The 14,605-nt window shown below is 34.0% G+C and overlaps 3 protein-coding genes across 8 annotated transcripts in view; 1 reads left to right on the plus strand and 2 right to left on the minus strand.

Moving 5' to 3' along the window:
- LOC148179248 (uncharacterized) overlaps positions 1 to 14,605 on the plus strand; it is a 121,313-nt gene that overhangs the window by 77,760 nt on the left and 28,948 nt on the right. For all 6 annotated transcript variants that reach the window (XM_088030292.1, XM_088030296.1, XM_088030294.1 and 3 more), the window contains one exon: positions 13,635 to 13,779. In XM_088030292.1, coding sequence (XP_087886418.1) covers positions 13,635 to 13,779 — 145 coding nt within the window. The remainder of the gene's footprint in view (positions 1 to 13,634; positions 13,780 to 14,605) is intronic.
- Positions 155 to 1,115, minus strand: LOC148179249 (very long chain fatty acid elongase AAEL008004-like). The gene is made up of 5 exons (XM_088031417.1): positions 1,067 to 1,115; positions 820 to 1,021; positions 670 to 781; positions 377 to 619; positions 155 to 328 (listed from the first exon to the last, which is right to left on the minus strand). The coding sequence occupies exons 1-5, from the start codon at positions 1,113 to 1,115 to the stop codon at positions 155 to 157; spliced, it is 780 nt and encodes a 259-aa protein (XP_087887543.1).
- LOC148179250 (very long chain fatty acid elongase 7-like) lies at positions 3,386 to 4,445 on the minus strand. Its single transcript, XM_088029957.1, has 5 exons — positions 4,338 to 4,445; positions 4,095 to 4,285; positions 3,916 to 4,047; positions 3,623 to 3,865; positions 3,386 to 3,576 (listed from the first exon to the last, which is right to left on the minus strand). Exons 1-5 carry the CDS (start codon positions 4,393 to 4,395, stop codon positions 3,406 to 3,408), a joined length of 795 nt encoding a protein of 264 aa, XP_087886083.1. The 5' UTR covers positions 4,396 to 4,445; the 3' UTR covers positions 3,386 to 3,405.

The following is a 14,605-nucleotide window of genomic DNA, read 5'->3' on the forward strand; positions in this document are numbered from 1 at the left end:
TTGGAAGATGGGAGGATGTAATCAAGTTATTGATAACGAGTCGAGTTTAAAGTTGTTCTGGAAAATTCAACGCAAATTGTTTAAGCATTTTAGTTTTATTAAACTACTCTTCTACGACATTTTGCATACAACTAACTTAAAAGCAGTCTTAAAATTATTCTTTAGTAGCTGGATTTTTCGTTCTGTAAGCTTTAATATAAAACTTTCCAAAAAGATAAATCATGAGTACATTAGCTGGTAAATAAGCCATCAGCACGGGCTTAGGATAACTGCAATTTGAATTCATGGCAGCCACTAAAAGTGACACAAAAATCATGCAATGTTGAACCTGTAAACACTTTCTGTAATTATTTGTTATTATTAAAAACTAACTTACAATTTGTATCTCAGTTAGGTGTCTCTTCCACCAAATGTTCTTTGAGTAACTGGAGTCCCAAGATGTTAACAAATAGTAAAAGTACATTATAACATGCACAAATGCGTTAATAGCCCCCACAAAAAAAAGTTGGCCCCCTGGTACGTATTTACATGTAGCCCAGGAACCCAAAAGCATCAACGAATGATGGTACAGATGTAAAAAAGATATCTGATGGTTTTTTTTTCTTAAAACGAAAAAGATCTGAAGCGAACATTTTAAGTATGGAGCTAGTTCTTCTGAAAAGTTTTTACCGTGTCAAAAAGATCCGAAACTTTAAGTAAAAAATATAAATAATGGCACATCGTCAAATTCGGTTTGTCTAAGGGAATACATAAAAGACTAACGTGTGGAAACCATGATATACTCTACAATTATAATAATGGTTAACATGCTTAACACACTGAAAACTTGCCAAGCCGACAGCCCAAATGTTAGAAACAATTTGGAAGATGTTGTAGCCTATTAATACTTTCCGAAGTTCATACGGCTTTCTATTTTTCATTAAAGTTGGTCCAATTTTTAGTACGAACGTTAAATATGTGGCAAAGACTATTAAAATAGGCAATGGAGAGCCCATTAAAGGTAAATGTGCCACACGAGGATCTAAAAAATTTCGTTAGTTTGAGAAAATGTTACAATTGATCTTACCTCCCCATTCTATCAATTTATTATAAATCTTCTCTATTAGAAAACCCATTGTAGACTACACGACATTAACTTCATACTACTGCAATTTCTTAGTAAATCTAAACTAGACGAACAACGAAGACCTTTGACTTACAAAGCATTGTTTCACGTTTATTTAAAATTATAATTCAGTGCGGCAGATATTTACAAGTAAGTCCATAAAAATTTTAATATTTATCAATCAATCAAGTCATTTTTATGTTAGGTGCTTTTGATTTGAGTAACGTTCGTTAACACTTCGTGCAGTGTACAAAAGGTATTTGTAGTTGCAGTGTCCTTTTGTGATCTTTTTTTCTACTCTTTAGAAACAGGATCTCTTTAAAACAAGATTAATTAACATTTTAAACTTTCAGTACAAGAAGAATGAAGTGTGGTCGAATTAAATTTAATTTGCAGAAAATAACGACGACAAAAACTAAATATTAAAAAATGGTGAAAACGATTAAAATGAAGTAGTGATTTTGATACGTTTTCCTGGGCGAGCTGGTACTTGTTCATTTCGACTTAAAAAAGGACCTTAGAGCTATGCAAATTTTTTAGGACCAACTTAAAGCTTCAACCAAACTTTCCAATTTGATGATGAAAGAGCAATATGAACTATTTTCATGATTTTCGATTATTTACAGATCTACCGAATATCATATTTTCCCTACCTCTAGTCTAATTATGTTACAAGTTTAAGCATTTACGACGTTAAGGTCATTTTAAGATGACAATGAAAAAAAAACAAGTACTAAAACAAACGAAAACAATTTTGAAAACCAAGTTTTAAATAATAGTCAAAGCAGGTGGAAAATTATTTTATTCATTAAAACTTAACATTAACTGATACATCCTTCAATTTTTTAGATAGATTTATATTGTTGTCTACAATTTGATAATATCTGCATTATCTAAAATGGAATATATTACAAAAAAAATATTTTACAAAAAGTTTGTGGCACTATTTGAAAATCGATGACTTCGAAACTTTTCCCAACTTTTATACTTATGTATAAACTTCATACATACTTATGTATGAATTCTTAATGCACTAATATTGACTTATACTTTCCCAAGATTGATATCAGTTGTTTACGATCTACATTTGGATACATATTTGATCTACTGACGAGGCTTTCGGTTTTTTCGACAGTTATTGATTTGAGTTTTGAATCATTTGCTAATATGGATCACATACCTATTATGTATTCTCTCATTTACAAACTTTTTAATTTAGTAAAATCATGACGCAATTCTTGTTTTGTGTCCTTTTTTAGACGCGCTTTGCTTTACTAAGGTCATTACTTTCTTTAGTCAAATATTTCGCGACGTGAGAATTATAAGGTTCTAAGTGATTTTTTGTGAAAATTTAAATTCTCTGTTTTGCGATTTTTTTAAACATTTTCTATCATGTATAAAAAAGAAGTGAGTTAATATTTTAACAAGCCAAAATGATTTTAATAGATCCTGCCATTTTTTTTAAATAAATGCTTAATAAATTAAAGAGATATCACTGATAACGTGAACACTGATCAATTTAATGCAAATGTTAGTTAGAACCTTATAGTTCTCAGGTCGCGATTTGAGTACACAATATTAGGTAAGATAAATATAGATACCTGTTTATTTTAATATCGGTAGTTAGACACACAGGATTTTCCATATTTGTTTGATTATGTGGAAATTGTAAGCCGATATACTTTGCAACATAATTTTATCTAAGATAATGACTAACACAAAAATGACTTTTTTGTTGTGTTCAATATTGGATTTGACCTTCCCTATGAGGCTGACAGTAATCTATTCCAAAACTGATTAACTGATTATGCATTCGCACATAAATTTGGGCGGATCTAAATAATTGCATCCAATCAATACTCGACAATAATCCATTGCACAATTGCCAACATCCAAATTCTTGACAAAAAAATATTATTTCTGTTCGCATTTGAACGAATTTATATGATTCGATGGTGTCTAGCTTCCAAACAGCCAAGTTCCTCCCAACTTCTCAATGTAAACTTCCATTACATAAAATAGTCGCGGTCATCCTTGCCCTTTAATTTCAAAGAGGTCACTTCGTACGTTCAATAAATTTGCTGACAAACATTGTTTCCTGTTTATGAAAACATTTTCCTCACAGCACTTATTTCGGTGTCCCACTGAAATCTAATTAGAGAGTGAGTCCTTATAGCAATGTCGTTTTTTAGTTTTAAGGTAACTCCCGTCACAAATGTTCATCTTTATTTAACAATAATAAAATGACTTAAATTAACATAATTTACAATCCTTTGGCAGTGTAAGATAATCAACACAATTCAATTCTGTTTTGGGTTTTTCTTTATGTAAGCTTTCCAATAAAAATCACCAAACAAATAAATCATTATTACGGTTTGTGTTAAAAAGAATAGTAGTAACGGCTTTGGATACCCACAATTTGGATTGAAAAAAGGTATGGCAAAAACCAAAAAAATTAAGCAATGCTGACACTAAAAGAAAAAATGATGTTACTTTTATTTTACTTCGTCGACTTACTATTTGAAGTTGTGTGATGTATTTCTTCCACCATATATTCTCTTTATATGCTGGATTCCAAGCAGTGACAAAGTAGTAGAAGTACATAACAACATGTACAAATGAGTTAATCGTGCCTAAAAAGTAAACTTGTCCACCAGCGAAGAACTTCAAACACGCCCATGTTAAACTGACCATCAAGAGATGATGGTACATGTGTAAAAATGTCACTTGATTACTCTTTTTCCTCAAAATGAAAAAAATCTAGAAGAATTTTTTTTTATATTTAGCAACGTCAACATTACGACAATTACAGTGTCTAGGAGATCCACGATTTTAAGCAAAGTATAAACATATTGCAAATTTATCATTCGTCTATTGGCAGGTGTGTCTTCCGACGCTAAAGGAGTGCAAAAGACACTCACATAAGGCACTTCCAACAAAGCCTAAAAACCCTAAGTTCTTTTTGTCTAGTCGCTGTTTATACACTTACAAATATAAAAAGAAGCGCGTTCGCAATAATTTGAAACCAATTGTATACAAACAAAACTTTATCAATTTTCATTGCCGGTCTATTTTTCATTAGGGCAGGTCCAATTTTAAATACAAATATTGCATACAATACTAGGATTGTTGTCACCGGCAACGGAGAGTCCATTAAATAGTACTCATCCATTCGAGGATCTACAGTTGGAAATTAATTGTACAACTAGTAAACGGTAAGAAAGATTATTACCTGCTAAGTTAAGGGCTTCATTAAATCCAAAAAATAATTTCGTGTGCACAAGGGACATTCTGACGCTTTGTAAAAACCAAAACCAGACTGAATGCGTCTGATGTTATGTAAAGAGCTGTAAACGCACAGGAAAAGGAAGAATGACCTGGTCTAATATTGGCCTTTTGTTTAATGTTAATTCATATGAATTGTGATTGTATTCAGTTGAGAGTGCGCAAATTACATTACCCGTTTAATACACACAAATAATATTGCATAAGTCGGTTTATTTTTATTTAAATATTAATTTTATTCAGTAGATTCACTTTTCAACTTGTTTATTCTAATCGGCAGTCAAAATTCGTAAACATGGTTCTGTGCAATCAGAACCTCATGTTTACAAGGACTTTTAAAAATGACTATCAAAAAATTGCCGAATCGATTATATCAAGTTTCGAATATTTTGTTAATGCTAAATTGTCTTACCTATTAGAAAACCAAAGCGGGAGTCACTGCAGCACTTTTTTACACCTTACATAAAAGTATTATAATTTATGCTTATTGTTAGTGACTATATTATGGCAAGTATAAACGTCGTGGAAAAGTCAAGTCAGATATGGAAAATGTTTTCTAGTTTTCTAGAACTGTCTTATTTTTAACAAAACTAATTGCAGTTTTTGCGACGACTGTGTTGTTAATAAAACATGCGCATTTAAATGTACCTAATTATTAAAAAAAAAATGGTTTACATATTAGATAAATACCTACAAGACTTTTTGAAATGCATTGTTAGTCATACATTGTATTATGTGTTCGACTAATGCCAATTGTATTGTTTAATTGGTTAACGATCGCAATTGATTTTGTATTGAAATTTTAATTATATCTTAAAATGATAAAAAAATACATGACAAATACTAGAAAAACTTTTTTCTACAATCGTCATATAAAGTTGACATTTTGATTTAATTTTAATTTTGAAATAACATTCTTTTAGACCAAATTTTATGTCAAGAATATAAAAAGCCAAAATTTAGCACAAATCGAAATCCATTAGTTTGTAATTAATGTTTTCTACCTTTCAAAGATAGCGCTTATCGCATACTTACGTACTTTCTTTTCACTTTCTTTTCAGTGTTTTTAGTTTTTTTAATAGAACCACAACAATTTTGTTGTTTATTTAGTACTATGAAACAATAATAATAATGTTTATTTATACAAACATGCAACCAATTCGACTGAACTTTTTAATTGAATAAACATTAATAAAATGTTTATTATGATGATTAACAAAATATAATAAACAAATTTAAAAATTCGGTTAATAATTGGTTAATTTTGTGTAAATTCATAGGTAGGTACACAATAAAGTAACATTCAATGTAATTATTTTATGTATCAAAAACAATAAAAAACGTAGTCAGAGTATATCGTTTTCCAAGTCGTTCAGCATTTCCAGATTCCAAAGTTTCAAGGATTTCCTGGAACGCCAGGATTATCTATTTTTGTGCTCAATATTATTCACTTTTTAGCTATGTGCAGGTGCCTAAACAGTGCAATTCTGCTTTCCTTTCAGAACAAACGAGCAAATTCCGTGCACAACTTGTTAAAGCTCTTTTGTCCCAAATGCTGAGCGCAGCGTTCTTGTTCCTGCAAAGGTGAGGGCGCTGTGGTCACTATGTCGATGCAATCAGCATTCCTTTCCGTTTAGTTTTTCCTTTTCTCCCATCAGCTTTTTTCTCCTCACAATATTTCCAACTGAAGCTCTTCATGCTATATCGTAATTAACCCCTGAAACACATCAGAGCACATCTGAACCGCTGATAAAACAATTGGACAAATGAAGCAATAAACTGTGCAAAACACAATCGTAAATGTAACACGTTGAATCCTCCTGGTACGTGGCACAAAGGCTCGTAAGGTCACTTGATTGGGATTCGGCGTTGCCACAAACTGGCCACTGTGGCCATCGCAAACACGAACATATGCACAACGCTTCTGTACAATCCCTCGTCGACTCGTTCCTTTACCACTAATCTACAGCAGGAAACGGACTGAAATAATGTGCTTTCATGATCAGTAAAACACCCACATGTCGGTACAAAAGCGGAGACACGTGTTTTTGGAACATGCTAATTGAATGCCGACACCAATCAGATTTGCCACTGAGGCCTGTGCCAACGAAAAGAGCGGCAATTAAGCTAGTCAAATTAAAACAAGGCCAAAGCAAATTGCTTAATCAAAAGAAAAAAAGGTTGCAATGGAAAACGTTCGGTGGAAATTGCGAAAAACATCTAAATTTTTATTTTGCTGCAATTAAACAGAATTGCATTTGTACGAGGAGATTGTGTGACTGGCGAAATAAATGAAATTTAACTTTGAAGGAATTTTAATTATTTTAGATTTTGAAAGGACATGAAGGCGATGAAATTGATGACTCGGAAACTCTTTTACTAAAAAGACGCGCTCTTATTTTAATCAATTTTCAAAAAATGTTAAATATTTCTTATTTGAAAAAAAACTAAAGATAATCACTGTTGTTTGTTGATCAAATTGGTCAGTTTAATAACTAGAAATTTATCTTTAGAAGAGATCCTGTAAAATTGTTGTTTTTAATATCTTATATACCTACTCGTCACAGATTTTTGTCGTGTTTTCCGTTATAAACGCTACTAAATGTGGTAATAAATTCTTCCCGCCGCAGCATAAGCTGCAGCCTCCCTCAAATTACAGCATAAGGCAAGAACATAATTAATAAATCCTTGACAAATCCTTTCAGATTTGTCAAGAATTCCGCCTCCTAAAATATGTCAGACCGGATCAACTCGTGCTTTCCCCACCCGAATCTCTCGGAAGAAATAAAAATGTATTAACGTCCTAAGCTAGTCTGCAGATCCGACAAGCTCTTTCTTGTACAAATGAGAATTAACTGATCCTGTTATCTAGTGTGGCGGCTTTGTCAAATTATCAGCGAGACCTTTCAATCGCAAGCCGCCTCCAATTCCAACTATTTTCAAAACAGGAAATCTGTGCACAAAGTGTCCGATCCCATTTCAAAACGACAAAATATTTCAACTTGCAACTAGCCAGTGACAGTTTACGTGGTTAATTAACTATGTTTCTGGGAGCATGTTTTTGGGTAAAACCAAACTTCTCGACGTGAATTAAGCAGCAATTTCAAAGATAAATTGATAATGAAACTCGACTGGAGGCACAAGGGAATTGATGTCGGTTGACCAAAGTCCAAAAGACACGGGAAGCACCTAACTTGAAATGTATTTATTCATAAAATTTTCTCGCTTTTTTTCTCGATTCTCTCCTTCTGAAAAAGCTCGTTTTTTCTTTGGACGTAAATTTTTTATAGGTAATTCGCATGACAATGTTTTAGTGGATAAAATAATGTAAAATTTTATTGCTACCTAGACTTTTGTCTTAAGAAACGTAATCTTTGTTGAATCTCATCTTTTACTCTCAAATAAATTTAAAAAAAAAGATTTAGTAATATGTACATTCCCTGAACAACTCATTTTTGCCCCGGTTAAGTTTAACGTTTTTTTTATAGCCTTAGGAATAGGTAATAATTTTATTTTATGTTTTCCGCGACACTAATTAAAGAGTATCATATTATAGCTTAATTTACGAAACACAAGTTCATTATGTCGTACATGACCCTATTGCGTCAGAACATGCATTAAGTGCATTGTTGCACATGTTTGTTTGATGCACAAACGGCGACCTAAAAATTACAATGCAAAATTCGAATAACAGGAGATGTATGCGCATAGTGACCAGTTAAAATTCCAATAGCACATTTAAAATGGATGTATGCTTCTTTTTACAGAGTCATTATGAACTGATAAATAATGCAATGAGTTATAATATAATGGACTGGCGCTGCTCTGAACATTTCTGACCGGACCAACTAAATTTGTAGAAAATATTTAGCGTTGTTGGGGTGACATATAGGTAAATATAAATTGCAACTGAATTTAATTCCAAAGTGCAGTTATTCGCCATGATATAATAAAGATTAACAGCGGACCAAACATTTTTTAGTCCGTATCCTTACAACACTTCCATTAAAAGTAAAGTCACGTCTAAAGCTCTGGTGTTTTCATTCAAAATTTTTTCTCCATCGTCCTATTTCCACTTTTCCCACAAACTCGTAGGAATCATATTTTGTTCATGTTATTTTTGTATAATTTGTGTTTTATGATGTAAGCTTCCGTATTTTTTTAATAAAACCCGGCTTTCCCGTAAGACGAATATTTTTCAGTTTTTATTAACTTGTTTTAATTAAAACAATGTCCATAAAAATGAAACGAGCATATATAAATATAAAAGAAAGGGTACGAAACATGACCAGGTAGGTTTTCATAATGAATGTTCAAAATAATTTTAGTAGATTACGAACGACACGATGGTATGGAATCAATTATCGTTGTAACATAAAATTTCCTCTAGCTGACGGTTTAGAGAAAATCTGTAATCCATGTTTGGCGAAGGCGGATTTATTTTTCACCCCAAAGTTGACAAGCCCACTTTTTCAAGTGCCCTGTAAATGATAAATCTAGCTAAGGGCGGTCAAACTTGGAATACATGTGCAAAAATTGTAGTCCAAGGACTAGAAGATATCAACAGCTTTTTCGTAGTTGGTAACTGACTAAAATCTGTCACGACTAGCCGTAAAAAATTCGTTTAAGGCCGAGGGTTATAACATGATAAAAAAGAGAACAGTTGTGTCACATTAATTTATTTTGTAGCCGTTGTTACGTTCAGAAGACTCGGGAGCTAAAATTACGGATTATTAGGGCCCGTAATGCTTTAATCTACTAATGGAATTGTGAATAAATATTAAAATGTATCTACCTGCAAAAAACCCTTTTACCAAATCATAGTCTAAATGTGTTCTCTTTACTCATTTATAAGAAATCGATTTCAATCCAACTCTGAAGATATACAATGGTGTTATTAGTTCCGGTGTTCACGTTATGACATGCAAACCACGGTTTAACAATTTCTGTAGAACAGGTTAGTTCAATATTTGTTTTTGATAGATGCCCATTGTTTTCGCAAGGGTATTGACTTTTCATTTTTAGAGCAGCGTATTCACGCTTTTGCAAATTCTAGTAAACTCAAATGTAGGTCGAATTACTATCTTAACATACAAAGAAAGAAATGAAAGCAACCTACATTTACAATTACGTTCATTTTTGCCCACAAAGAAGATGGATAATATCAACATCTTCCGTCCTATATGTGTCTTTCGCTTTGTCGCAGTGTTTCTTATTTACTTTTTCAATAAAATTCAAGTCAACAATCCTCCGGCGTATAGTTTGGGCAGTCGATCAAGCGAACACCCGTAAGATTTATTTGTCCGTGAGGTAATAAATTTTCATTTATGGAAAGTGAAACAATTATATTTTGGTGTTACGTATGAAAAACGGTTTCCTCAAGTCCTTCCTCACGTGCATTACCGTAAACCATATATCAAAAAACCGAACCCACCTCGAGGATGGGTCAGCGAGGATTAATAGATGATACTATATGAAGATATCATCGTACATTACCATCGGTAAAGCGAACACGTTTGCTCCAGCGGAAATATCGCAATAAATTTCGTACGGGACGTATCTGTGCGTCGACATCAGCTAAATTGGAAAATATAAAATTTAAAGTCTCTGCCAAATTTAAGCGGGTCCACGCCATAAAGGTGTGTAATCGTGGACACTTTTTAATTTTTATTTCTAAATTTGTAACGTAACACCGTAAGGAACGACATTCCAATTTTAACGTGTATTTGTAGCCTGTTTTTATGTGTAATAAAATTGATAACACTATCCAATTGCAAAACGCAGTGAACATAAATTTCCTGCAGACTGTTTAGTATCTTCCGGAAATCTGGTTGGTTCACTCGCTAAATAACTCCTCCCTCATAAAAATATTTTCCTAAATTGAATCATAACCTTTCCTCTTCCTTCCTGCTGTCAATACTTCCCTTCGTCGATATTTTCCAAAATAGGCTGGAAGTTGTATTTATCGCGGTGGTCTTGGCGCGCCTCTGCCACCAACAAATCGCGTTCCGGACCCCACATATCGGAAAGTGCTTTTGGACTCCGGGGAACCGCAGTTCCAGAACAAATGAGTGTGGTGGTCTCACGCAGCACTGACTAAACACTACCTAACCAAGTCCGTATGGAATTGATCTGGTGGTGAACTTTAATGAATAGAGTGTTGCGATCCCGATCCGATATGGTGGCCGTGCAGGAAGTGACGGTATTAATGCTTGATCCCGTCGATAGGATTTATGTAGGGAACGCTCCTGGTTTCCGTTTACATGCATGCATTAAGCTCACAATCGCCAAAACCAGATCAACGGACCGATATGTAGCTGTGAAATTTTGGGCCCAATTGTCATTGCTATGATTATTTTCTGTTACTGAAACGCACCTTAATATTCATGAAAGTTTTTATCCTCTTAGTGATGTAAGCGGTTTCTGAAAAATGTGGAACTATTATCCGCGGCACTAAGCCGAAAAATTATTATCCAGTCCCATGAATTTGACGCTTCGATATTGGACGGATAAGCCGCTTTTATCAGATCACGTCCAGAGATAAATTCTAATATTTCAATACAATTTCTCCCGATCTAATAAAGACTCCAATGTGTCCTGACAGGCGAATCCTCTATGACCTCTATTGCCGCGTTTCGAATTAAAAGAAAAATACAAAACCTCTTCCGATCGCTAACTTTTAAGTGCTATTGGAATTTCAAAGTCAGCATGAATGTTTCATCATCGGTACCGCGTGTATTTTTATTAATAGTGAAGCAGTCACAGATATTTCTGAATTCCTGAGATTATCTTTCAAAAGTCTTTCGTTTCCGGACCGCTCGCAAACTCAATTCCGAACCAAAAGCTGAACTGCTCTAACTAGTACAGAAATTCCTCTCGACTTTTCCAGAAATAACTGAGAAACAAAAGTTTTCCTAATACGGTTGGCGCTTCCGCTGTACAATTACATCTTAATTACGAAGCAGCTCAGCTTCAACCGAAGTAGATCGACACGAGGGTTTAAAGTTTAACCAACAACGTGACCATTCTGGTTTTTCGACCTCATTACATATGGACATCTTAAAATAATGAGATATTTTGCTTTCCGGGAAATTACAACTAATGTTTAAGTGTAATTTAATCTTCTTAGAATAAAATTCCAGAGACTATCTATGTCTGCATTTTGGATTATCACTTGTAATTAGAATTCTTGGTCAGGCAATCTCAGTGATTCCTTCGATGTGGATCCTTTAAACTTCACCCTTGTCCAAACTTATGGTTATTAACCATTGGGCGGTTAACAAGCGGATAGTTGTTAATCCGTTTCGATGATCTTTATACATTATGTGCTGATACCTCCTCAAATAAGTTTGCTCTAACACCAAATTCAATTACCGTTGATGAAACTCATTCTCAAGTGTCACTCCCAATTCCAACTATTAATTATTATTGGTGGTAATCATTGTAGGAACTGTGATCCTTCAGTTTATTGATTAAATTAAAGCGCCTGTTCTTCTGATGCATCGAACAAAGTTTTGACAAAATCGATGCTTTGTGTATGGGGATTCTACGGTAAGAGGTTTTGGTATTGTTTATTGCATTAGAATAAAAAATACGCATTACTCTGATTGATTTGTTTTAGTTTATTGCATTAGAATAAAAAATACGTATTACTCTATTTTAAAGGGTTTGTCAAAATAAGAGCTATAGAATTTTGTTCTCTTTCAAACGTCTTAAAAACGATCGAAATCGGTTGCAAAATAAAAAAAATATCAATTCCAAAATACGTGTGAGGAACACAGTGGAGAGAAATTTTGTGCATTCAAATTTCATTTTTTAAAATGTTATCAAGGTGATCTTACAAATTGTAGTGGTTCTTGTAGAGTCTAAAATCTGCCTAACTGTTCTCTGACTGCAATTATTGTTAAATATTTTGCATTTTTCGGCGTTGCCATCAAATTTACCTTTTAACATGAACATTTTAGTTAATTTTTTTGTTTCCTCGCTTTCAACAGCTGCGAATTCATTCTTTACAACACAATATTGACGTTGACTGTGATAAAATCAAAATAAATTACGTCATTTAAAATACCTGCATGCATTGCAGTGGACGTTGTTTTTCTCGTATTTGTAACGCAGATAAAGATCGTCAATGGGAAAACAATGAGTAATTGTACCTTTTAATGTGGCTTGTAATCTTTTGTGTTCCCGATTATTAATCAATGGACATTTATGTTTCCACAAAAAGGAATTCGGTGTAATAGCTAGACATTACTAATGCTTGAATTGAACCAAATAATGAAATTTATGTTTCAGTGTAATGATGATTGTTTGGCTCACGTGTAAAAACCTTCGTGTGAATTTTAGAATGAGTTTTCGCCTTTTATGTACCACCTCAAAAAAGGAAAACAATCGATAATTCCAGGCTTTTACAAATCCCAATTCCATGATCCTATTTAAGTCCACACATCACAGTTCACAGTTGCTCGCTCCTCACGCCCAATTGATAATATATAAAGCTTCAAACATCGCCCAATATCACTTCATAAATTACTCTAACACCCTCATCAACGCCATATTCTTTTCACTTGTAGAGTTGCCGATTGTCCTACAATTTTTAATGGCACATAATCTTTTATTCGCAGCTTTCCACGGTAATAAAAGTAGAAATATGCAACTCATAATACAATTCCGAGTTAAACTCAAGGATAAACGGTGCATCGTTATTGTACTCTGCATTACAGTAGAACCTTCTGTTTTCCCTGTGTAATAAAATAACCTTTGCGTTAATGAACAACACTTTTTCACGATCGTTTTAGAAAAGGTCGCGTTTTCATTTTTATTACGTCAATGATCTTTGTTAAGTCTGTGAAGTGTTTTTTATAAACGCCCGTTTTATGATCGCCCTAATGAACTGTTAAAGTTTTAAACGTCTTGTGCTAACTTTGCAGACGTCGTTGTGAGTTTAACGTGCAATGAGCCGGAGTGAATTAGCAAGGTGTAAAACTGTAAAAGTGCATAAAAAATATTCTAGGAATTTATTCCCGTTATCTACACAGCTTGATTGCTCTCTTGCCTCTAGCACACCAGCCAGAAGCGTTTATAAATGCCAGGAAGCAGTTAGCGAAAGTCTCATTTGCCAAATTAGCTCCTAATCGCCATTAAACTTAAAACAGAGCAATTCCAGCCAGGCAGAATGAACTCCCCGTTCTTAATTCGAACAAGCCAAATAGGTCGGCAATTTTTCAAATTCATGTTGTTTCAGATTTACCCGAAGGAAGCATTAGCCAACTAGAGGTGGTGGGATCGAAGACTGTCAGCTTGGAAGCTGAGAGTTTGGCAGGATGCCAGGTTCAAGCACTCGTCCTGGCCAATAACCGACTGCAACATGTGGCGGATCGAGCTTTTAGGTGAGTACGTCGAGTTGTTGCTGAATACTTAACAGATGCTCCGGCGAATCGATTGCTCAATACATAGACATGATTTGCTATCTTGTTGCCTATCGCAGTCGTAAAGGTCAAGACAATTACGATAACGTCGAAGAGGGCTGATTAATTGCAGTGGAAGAGGAGATAATCAGACCTAAGGGTGTCTTGAAAACAGTTATTATTTACCGCCAACACAAGGGGCGGAAAATATCGTGGCAGCTATTTGGTGAATTTAAAGAAATAAATAGTTCTATTGCGCCACATTATACGACATGAAATCACAGTTTAAAATATGTACCACCAATGGTGGATGCGCCGGGTAAAATTATTCTCGCATTTTAAATGAATGTCATTATGTTTCTACCAGTACCATATTTTATCAATTTCGTCCTCTTTTGCATTTTAGTTTCTCGACATTCAAACCACGATCTCCATTTCTAGATACAAAACAATTAGAATCTGCAAGGAATCTGTATTCAATGCACTTTCGTGAAAGATACATAGTGATCATGTGAGGTAAAAGAACATGAAGTTCAATATACACCACTGAAATGTTCATTTGTATTCAAAGGGAGAACTACATTTGACAGTCGAACGAGTTTTTTGCATAATCTATTTTACCGTGGCGTGATTCATAATGCACTCCGCCAATTGTCTATAACATAAAACTACCTCTGAAATTCAGGGAGTGATGAATAACAATATGTAGTTGGGACGTTTGAAACGCATTGCTAGAGATCCTATCATAAAACTAGTTCCGGGCCATGTAACAGAGCAAGTTTGTTACAGTGTAATTTCTGAATGAATA

The sequence above is a fragment of the Gnatocerus cornutus genome, chromosome 2 (assembly GCF_029298725.1).
Source record: "Gnatocerus cornutus isolate USDA-ARS CGAHR chromosome 2, icGnaCorn1.1, whole genome shotgun sequence".
Lineage (NCBI taxonomy): Eukaryota > Metazoa > Arthropoda > Insecta > Coleoptera > Tenebrionidae > Gnatocerus > Gnatocerus cornutus.

Excerpts from the sequence above, each read along its gene's own strand:
- LOC148179249 (XM_088031417.1), bottom strand. The coding sequence starts at position 1,115 with ATGGGTTTTCTAATAGAGAAGATTTATAATAAATTGATAGAATGGGGA. Across the intron at positions 1,022-1,066 it reads TAAATTGATAGAATGGGGAG|ATCCTCGTGTGGCACATTTA; the intron begins GTAAGATCAATT and ends GAAATTTTTTAG. Across the intron at positions 329-376 it reads ACCTAACTGAGATACAAATT|GTTCAACATTGCATGATTTT; the intron begins GTAAGTTAGTTT and ends AAGTGTTTACAG.
- LOC148179250 (XM_088029957.1), bottom strand. The coding sequence starts at position 4,395 with ATGTCCCTTGTGCACACGAAATTATTTTTTGGATTTAATGAAGCCCTT. Across the intron at positions 3,866-3,915 it reads TCGTGGATCTCCTAGACACT|ATTTTTTTCATTTTGAGGAA; the intron begins GTAATTGTCGTA and ends AAATTCTTCTAG. Across the intron at positions 3,577-3,622 it reads ACATCACACAACTTCAAATA|TGTCAGCATTGCTTAATTTT; the intron begins GTAAGTCGACGA and ends TTTTTCTTTTAG.